We start from the raw sequence: 9,634 nt of genomic DNA, 5'->3' as shown, positions 1-9,634 counted from the left end.
TGTCTGTGCTCTTTGCTAATGCAGTCTGTTTAAATTAGTTTACAGTTTTGTTCAACATGAACAAAACAGGCAAAGTAAATAATTTGTAAACTACATTCTAGATAGTATACTTTTAAACTTTATGTTGCATCTTCCGGCGACGACTGAAAACTCATCTCTTTAGACTCCACTTCGAGCGATTGAATTACTAACAAAGCACTTATAAAAGGGCTGGCTTTTCTAAAGCCAGTTGAGTAGCACTTGAAATGTTTGGCTCTATGAAACCTGATGTACTTATATGATTCTGTTTTCTTCAAGGTTGTATCTTCCTGGTCGAATGCACTTATTGTAAGTCGCTTTGGATAAAAGCCTCAGCTAAATGCAATGTAATGTAAATGCATTACATTAAAAATACGCATTTTTATTTAAACACCACAACTTTAATGATTCCATATTTTTTCTTGGCCTATTGTACTTTTTAAACGATTGCTTTCCAAGGGTTAAAGGCTGTCATTTGAACGATTTAAGTAGGCTTAAATATTGGCTTTTGAGTATACTCACAGGAAAGCTTCTTGTCCATGAATCTGTAGAAAGAAAAAGATTAGAGTTATGTTAGAGAGGCTTTTAAACGATAACTACTAAGCTAGCATTCGGACCGGCTAGCTAATGTTAGCTAGCTTCCTTGGCAAACAACGTAGCAGGGTAACTTCACGGGTATCATTTTAGAGAATAAAACGTCGTCAAATTACAGTATACGTTATATATTCATTTAAACAAACCCGAATACTTACTTCTTCAACTCTGGGGGGTGTGCTTTGCTCATGTTGTCTGTATTTTCTAAAAACCGACTCAGTTGTTTGAATGTTCGTCGTTCAGTCGTTCACAATACCGCGGAAGGACAATGTGCGCTGAGCGACCGGAAGTTCCCGCCGCTACTAAATGCTAAGAGCGCCGCCGTAAGGCCGGGAGGAGACAGTCCTGCTAGTTCATTTCATATATTTTATGAACAAAACAGTCGGAACGAAAGTCAGGTAAAGCACAAGATAAGCTTGAATAAAGTTGCAAATTAAGGCATCACCTAAATGTAAAATCTTCTTGCAACATAACTTAAATACATTTTATTTAATAAACACGGTTTAATGTAATGTTGAATGTAAATGTCCCCTCTGTGGGACTAATAAAGGTATTCTCATTCTGATTGATCCCCACTTGTCAGTCAGTCATTCAGCTTTGTGTCTGCTCTAGACTGAGTGTAGTTTTTAACATTGTTAAGTGTAGCAACTAACATACATATGCATACAATTTAAAATAAAGCGCTCAAACATGTAATGATCACTACGTTTACCATTTGGTAGAAAAATTTGATTGTTGTATACACAACATTAGTATAAAGAACACAGACAAAATATTTAATGAGAATAGTTTTAATTGTTGTCTATTAAGAGCCATAACCTCATTTACTAAACACCGTGAAACGTAGAAGCTTTAAAACCTATTAAATCTTTCTCTACATTTTCACAGTATTACTTTGAAAACAGTAGCCAAAACCTCTTAGAAAATAACAAAAACAACTGATGTTGATCTTTGTTCATTCGTCAAAGCGCACTTATCAAGCATCACACACTGAAGGGCTGCCATCCATTCATATGTTTGCATAGATAATATCACCAAAGTACATTGCAGCTAAAAAGAAAGGCTGTGATGAAAGGCTTCCCATGGCAGCTATTCAACTGTACTTTATTCTGTAGATAAAGACAATAACTTACACATGTTGGAACCTCAAAACAAGATCTCGTACTTTAGGATTTCACAGCACTATATTTATATCTCTAGTGCTTCAATACGGCCAGTGACACACCAGAGTCCCCACGGTGACTAATTATTGCCAAATCTAATAAAGAAAAACAACGTAAAGACATACCTGACCTCAGATATATCTTACTTGGCTTAAGCACTCTAGATGTTTGGTGTAAAAAATAGTCTCTAGCTAACAAAATATCTGTGGCAGTGCATTGGCAATGTCCTGAGCTTACAATAACACTGGCAGCAGGAACAGTAAAATAGAGTGGAGATAGTAAACTCAAACGCACAAACTATATTAAGTAGCATACAGGTGTTTTTGCATGTTTTCCCCCGATCTTTCAGTATGACCACTTGCTAGACAGGTTATTCATTACAGTAGACCTGTTGGTTTAGAGTGTGTTCATTACATTTCAAAGCTGAAATTATTCATATTTGTGCTCAATGTGTTAATGACAAATATTTTTAGCAATGCCAACTTTTACTTATGTTGTGATTGGTTTCACAAATGATATTGCTAATGCAGATTAAAATCGGAGATTTTTGAAGGTCCCATAATCACTTAAGCAAACTAGTGATCCATTTTTACATGCATTCTATGCTGGGGAAAAAGTAAATTACCAAACTGAATTATCATCTTCTTCAAATTGATTTACATACAAATTAAACATTTGATGTAGCAATCATTAGTATATGTGATTGAAAGGCCAAGAAACATGCAAAAAGTATTGATATGGTCCTTTAACAATGTATTCTCTTGAAGCGTTGATATGTTGGTATGGATGACGTTAAACCAACAGCGTGGGTATAAAACAAGATGTTATGAATGCTTAATCAATGAACAGGTGAATCAACAAGAAATTCAACAAGATTTCATCACTGTCTCTCTCAAACCCTTCAAGGCAAAAGTGGATCTCTGCTAACATTCACAGTGGATGTCAGGCTTTGCTGTGATGTGTGCAGCCCTCAGTGATGCTGTCCTCCTCCACCCTGACTCGCAGGTGCTCCTGACAGTGTTCTAGGAAAGAGTCCAGTGCAGAGAAGCCCTGCTGGCACGGCACACAGTGGTACAGCCTCTGCCGCTTTGAGCCCGGCCATTTGCACGTATCCATCTCGTGTGTGCAGACACTGCACTGCCTCCTCTTCAGGGCGGACTGGTGCAGCTCCACATGCTCCTTCAGCTGCGACTGCAGAGAGAAAACCTCTGCACAGGAGGGGCATGGAAATTCGCTCTCCAGTTCCTCCTCCTCCTCGGCTTTAGGCACTTCTGAGCAACTCCCTGGATTAGTAACCTTTTCCTCTGTCCTGGGCATTTTCCTGGGCCTCCCTCGACCAGCTTTAACAATCTTGTGTTCCGTTGTGCTGCTTTTTACTTTATTTGATCCATTATCTGATAATTCTTTGGTGGTACATTCTACAAGCTGGCTTGTGGGGAAGCTTGAGGCTGTGTGCTGTTTGTAATGTGCCCTAAGTGACAAATGATGGACGAAGACTTTTCCACAGACCTGACATGGATACGCTCCTCCTCTCCTGCGCTTTCTAATGATCGGCTTTGGTTCACTCAAAATCATTTTCTCCCTGCTGTGTTTCTCTTTTCTGTGCACGTACAGCTTAGAGGTGCTAGTGAAAACCATGTCACAAGAGCGACAGTTCAGAAGTTTCCTACTGGATTTTGGCCTTTTAATTAAATCTCCATTCACCTTGTCATTCCTTCCTTTCCTCACTTCTCCACAAGCAGCTTTGGTCTTTTGTCCCCGAGGAGGCTTCAAAAGCTTCTCTGCATGGTTAGTCTGTTTATGGCGCTGCAGTCCAGCCTCTGTGTGGAACATTTTCGAACAGAATTGACAACCATTAACCGCTCTGCTGACAGGCCAATGGGTGTCTGAAGAGTCAGAGCGGGCAGAGTCTTCCTCAGAAACTGGTGGGGAATCCTCTGGAAGGCTACTTGCATCAACTACGTCTGAAGGGGAAGGTGGTTCACTACAACCAGCTTGCTGATGGTGCAGCAGAGCCTGCTTCTGATTAAAGCCCCTCCCACACGGGGCACATGCGTAAGGGCTACCATCCAGCATGTGAGTCTGGCGGTGAGGCGAGTTATCCTGCGGCCTGCCAGGATCTGAGCTGAGGGTCCTACATGTAGGGCACGGAGCGCCCAGCTGTGACTCTCCATGACAAACCTCACATGGGGAAGCATCATGATTGCACTTATGTAGCTGCAAGGACGACTTTAGGGAGAACTCCTGCCCACAGGACGGACACCGGTGAGGCTTTGGTAATGCATGTTTTAGTTCCTGGTGTTGCAACAGTTCTGTCCCATAAAGGAAGCCCTCACCACATTCTGGACAGACATAAGGGGAAAGTTGGGATGGTGGCGGCCTCTTGTTTTGCGTGTGCTGTTTTGTGTCAGCCCGTGCAATAAAGCTGGCAAGCCTGGAGAGAGTGTCTGCTGCCGCCTCCGAGCGGCTGAACGACTCCGGCGCCCGGGTGGAGCTCCAGCTGACCCCATCCATCCTCCACCAAGCTCCTTTCTGCTTTAGGGGAGATAGAAGGAGATACCTTATTACTTTCTTACACTAACTTATATACTTTTTGTATTTGATTTTATCTTTAATTGTATTATCCTTGTGTGTATCTGTACGGTCCTGCGTTTCACTCTCACTCTATTGCTGCTTAAACTGCTGAATTTCCCCACGAGGATTAATATAGGGCCATCTTATCTTGTCTTATTCATCCAAAATTGGGAAATGATTTTGTCAAGCAATAAACAGGAGTTAAAAATATCTAAAATACATAATAAGATACAAAATATAATACAAATGAACCATAACAGCAAATATATACAAACTCACAGTAGAAATACATTTATCACTAGAGTATTTTAATAATACACAACGGAAAGAATACTGAATCAATTAGAATACTCAGCACAATTTCATCATGAAACAGAAATATACAGCAATATACTAACTTTGGATTATATATATCTATATATTACAATTGTGAGAAGTAGTTGAAGTCGTCAGAACCTCAGAAATCAGAACAATACAAGAGCCCTAAGAAAAGGCTAAAGCATGCAGCATTAAAAAGAAATAAATTGAAGCTGCTCTTGCCTGACAGTGAAGTGAGACAGCTAACGTGTGTGAAGTTTTGTAGGAAAGGGGAAGCTACTAGCTTGTTCCTTTTCCTTGCTTATGTTATCAACAATGTTTAGCTAGGTTTCATTTGGCAGCAATAACGAACACGAGTTGAATAATAGCCTAATAGCTAAGGGCCATAAACCATAGTGAGAATTCAATATTACCGTTGCAGGAATGTACTATGGGTGCAGCTCAACTACAGCCTAGCTTCGTGTTTGCTAACGTTAGCCCTTTGCTAATTGCACAAACGTGTTAGAAATGCAGCGTATGGTACTTAAAATACCTTACCTTGGACCTCAGACAGGTGCAACTCGAAGGGTATTTTCACAAAGGGCTGGATTCAGACGTTTTGTCTCGGTAACATATGCTTTCGTTACCAAAAATAACACCGACATGGCTGCAGAAGTGAAACCGAAGTTTATGGGCAGCATTACAACTCTGAGCCGTCAGCGTCACTTCCGGCCCACGCGCCACCTGCCCACTTCAAACCTGCTTCAAACAGGCTTGCAATTATGAACCAAACGCATGTATCTGTATTGGTGTGAGTCAGAGCTGGAGTGTAATGAAGTATATTCACTCATACTATTCCTAATCCTAAATACAATTTTTAAATAGCCTACTTCTGCTTTACTTGAGTATTCCCATTGTATGCTACTTTATATCTACTCCACTACATTTTGAAAGCCAATATTGTATGTTTTACTCCACTACATTATTTGACAGCTTTAGTTAGTTACGTTTTGGATCTAGATCATTATCTAATACAAATAAACCAATAAACCAACATATTGATATATTAATATATATAGCCTATTAAGATATTACGATATCCAGAAGCAGTATACAAAGTCATTTGGGGTCTGCTACTGTAATATATTGTGAAATTTATCTAGAACATTTTATATTGAGCATTCTTGTGGTTAATGTCCTTTATACTGTAGATATGTATAGACTTGCTGCTGTTTTTGTTGTTATTTTAGTTCATTTAATTTATTATGTTATACTTTCTTCCAGATTTAAAGATTTTAATGTCTGTACACTTAGCTGCTGCAATACAAATTATTTCACAAATGGGATTAATAAAGTACCTATCCATCTATCTATTTAAATTAGCACTACACTGAAAATGTGTTATAAACGCATAAATGCATAAATAATCACAATTTATAATAAATATGATTCTGAAATGGGTCTTCAGGCATAATGGGTACTTTTACTTTTGGCACTTGAGTATATTTTGATGCCAATACTTTTGTACTTTTACTTCTTGTAACAGAGTAGATTTTACATTATATGTATTGCTACCCCTACTTAAGTAAAAATTGAAGTACTTTTACCAACACTGTGTTAGAATAAATATTGTGTAAAACCTAAAAAATCCTAACAAATGTTTAATATGATATATATGACATTCAATCAATCGCAGACTTACCAGCCACTTTATTAGGTACACTTTTTCAGGTTTCCACGTGTTGAGTGTTCAGAGATGGTCTTCTGCACCTTGGCTGTAACCAGTGGTTATTTGACTTACTGTTGCCTCTTATCATCTTGAACCAGTCCATTCTCCTCTGACCTCTGGCATCAAGAAGGCATTTTCTCCCAGAGAACTGCCGCTCATTAGATATTTCCCTTTCTCGGACCATTCTCTGTAAACCCTAGAGATGGTTGTGCGTGAAAACCCCAGCAGTCAGTTCATCAGCAGTTTCTGAAGTACTCAGACCTCCAGCCTGTCTGGCACCAACAACCATGCCACGTTCAAACTCTCTTAAATCTCCTTTCTTCCCCGTTCTTCATGCTCTGTCTGAACTTCACCAGGCCATCTGGACCGTGTCTACATGCCTAAATGCATTGAGTTGCCGCCATGTGATTGGCCGATTAGATATCTGCGTTAAGGAGCAGTTGAACAGGCGTACCTAATAAAGTTCAGTGTATATTTGTATGGTACATTTTTTTACATAAACAGATGCAAAATAACAGGACGTTTTTATGTAACTTAAAATAACATAACATTTAAAGAATATAATAAAATTCAAACCTACAGACAATAAAAGAGTAAGACTTAAATAAATAAAACTGTAAACATGTATGCCACTTCTTTTTTTAGGTTATTAAGTTAACGCTCATTCTTCTATGAAAAATAATGTTGACTACATGTTTTTTTCAATAAGAAATATTGAAAAGAATACTTTGACAATGTATATTGAGTAAGTAACATATTGCTACCAAAACTATAGTGTCTGTTTTTGGCAGGCCTTAAAAACCCTTTAATATATGATAACAGTAATGGATTCTGATCAAGACAAACCCCCCCACCACCACAAACACTTGCCAAAAATGAAAGAATAACAACTGTTTAGTATAAAGAAAATGTTAATATATATATTAATATGTGTGCTGTCATTATTCAATATTGACTTTTGATTGTAATGCTGAATCACTCAGAAACAGATTTGATTGGCCAAAGACAGCATGAACACCTTGGAAAGATATCAACAGTTGTTTTTTATTTTTCAGCCTTTAGAGTCAACATCATATTTTGAGGACATTATGACCTTTAGATGGAGTGAACAATCAGTTGGCGCACCTGAATGAAAAAACAAAACAACTTTAAGGCTAAAGGCATACATTCAACAACATCACTTAAAATACATTAAAAGTTGGGGAAAAGAAGGTGGATGAACACAAGATTATAGCAGGCTAAACACAAAGCTAAAGCTAAACACAAAACTGTCAATGAATAAACCATAAGTAAGTATATGACTGTTAGATTGTTCCAAAATGAAAATGATCTATTTCACAGACTCAAATTAAGTACCATAGCATCTTCAGAATATATAGTGCCACCAAATCACTATTGAATATGAATTAAGACTCATTAAACAGTGTCGACACTGTCTGTAAAATAAAAAGTCAAAATGGCAAAAGACAATTTAAAAAATAACATCTCTTGTAGATTAGGAAATCAACTTATCAAAAGGCTAATGATTGTCATATCTTTCAGACATACATTGTGGTATAATTATCACTGGTAATGAAGGTAGATGAGTAGTAACACATATATTCACCCCTCAATGGTCACAGATACAACCTAACCTGAACCATATACAAATATAAAATACAAACATTAATGATAACACAACAATTATCCATGTCACATTTTAAAAGACAGAAGAGCATAACAAATGCATCAAAATTATGTGAGCTGCACTGTGTCCACAGGACTGTCTCAAGTATAACTCTGGAGATATTTAAAAAAAGAGGAAATGCCTTTTCAATGCTGAAGGACATTTAGTCACAACCTAAAAAAACAAATATTAAAATGATCCTATACTGAGGAAGATGTTTAACTACCTGCATCTTTATGGTGACCACAGGTATCCAGTTAGATAGTTCACAAATTATCATACAATCATTTACTCTGAATGTTACGCAAAAGGAAATGATTAAAGATTCAAACAGACCAGTTGTTGCTGATCTCATGTTTTGCCATTGTTACCATGTGACACACTCTCTAACTAATTTAACCGTCAACATATAATAACATTTAGATTTATCAAAGACAGGGACAAAAACAAATAAGACTTAGATAAGATTCCAGGGTAGCAGTTTAAACAAGGAGTTTCAAAGCTACATTAACCTCCTCTCTTCTGACTGAGGCTTAGGTACTAAATGTGTTCCTCCACCTTTAACCCAGAACTCAAGCTAAATAGACACAGTACTACAATGTGCTACTCTTAGGTCTAATGCCTAAAGCAATTTTAAATATAAGTACTGGCTAACAATGAGCCGAGTCATTGAATAAAAGTATAATATAGAATATTTTATAAATTGATTGTACAGTGCAAATTTGAAAACCCTGAACCAAAATATAAGTCTAATCATAAATTAGCACTCTTATCTGAAAGGGGGGGCGGGGGTCCTTCTTATTATTAATAGCTTAACAGTGTAAGACTAAATACATTTGAACAAAGAAAAATAAATTATTGTAGTTGCCTGGTTTACATCTAAGATTATTTCCCTTGTAAAAAAACTACCAAAACATATCTTCAAAAAAACAGAATCTGTAGATGACATCTTTCACTAAAAGGATAATCTCACAGACGTCCTCCCTTTATATTACAGTGTTATTCATGTTGCATGACCACAGACTGTACAAGTAAAGCAAGGTGGGGTGGGTGTGGTTATCCATTCTGTAACAGTCCATCGATACAGTGCAGTGACTGCAAATATTCTCATAGTCACCGAGCTTGAAGTGTGTCAGTCACTGGAGTTCAAGTTCTGTGTGTCCCAGGTTCCTCAGAGACACAGCTGCTCTGGAGGGTCTATCAGACTTGGGCCTATCTCTTGTAGTGGCTCGGTGCGTCTGCAAACATGTACTTCAGTCTATAAGCTTCAGCCAGCAGGAGGCCGACTTCCTCGTTACCCCAATGGATTGTGGGAAGGTTCTGCAGTAGCATAAGAAGGCCCTGAGGAACAACAGAAATCACACTTACTGGTTTGGAAGGCAGGGGTTAATACAAAATACATATAGCATTTCAAATACATTACATTACATTACATGTTACTTGTTAGACGCTTTTATCCAAAGCGACTTACATACTCAATACTGTGGACAATCCCCACAGGACCAATTTGGGGTGAAGTGTCTTGCCCAGGGACACAACAACATGCTGACAGCAGTGGGGTTTGAACCTGTGACCCACTGATCCCAACACCAA

General features: G+C 38.1%; 1 protein-coding gene across 2 annotated transcripts; it reads right to left on the bottom strand.

The window, feature by feature from the left end:
* Positions 1-1,393: 1,393 nt before the first annotated feature.
* Positions 1,394-5,372, bottom strand: LOC104961773 (zinc finger protein 133-like). Of its 2 annotated transcripts, none has more exons than XM_010790114.1 (2): positions 5,205-5,372; positions 1,394-4,310 (listed from the first exon to the last, which is right to left on the bottom strand). In XM_010790114.1, exon 2 carries the CDS (start codon positions 4,287-4,289, stop codon positions 2,718-2,720), a length of 1,572 nt encoding a protein of 523 aa, XP_010788416.1. In that variant the 5' UTR covers positions 4,290-4,310; positions 5,205-5,372; the 3' UTR covers positions 1,394-2,717. The 2 variants fall into 2 exon arrangements, with proteins under 2 accessions (XP_010788416.1, XP_010788414.1); XM_010790112.1 differs by having other exon boundaries at positions 1,394-4,307.
* Positions 5,373-9,634: the final 4,262 nt, after the last annotated feature.

Source organism: Notothenia coriiceps, unplaced genomic scaffold, assembly GCF_000735185.1.
Source record: "Notothenia coriiceps isolate Sejong01 unplaced genomic scaffold, NC01 NC01_scaffold00033730, whole genome shotgun sequence".
Taxonomy (NCBI): Eukaryota; Metazoa; Chordata; class Actinopteri; order Perciformes; family Nototheniidae; genus Notothenia; species Notothenia coriiceps.
The sequence above is the reverse complement of the archived record's forward strand: the minus strand, read 5'-3'. Positions and strand labels throughout refer to the sequence as shown.

Bases quoted from the DNA above. Each gene is read 5' to 3' on its own strand.
- LOC104961773 (XM_010790114.1), bottom strand. From the start codon at position 4,289: ATGGATGGGGTCAGCTGGAGCTCCACCCGGGCGCCGGAGTCGTTCAGC.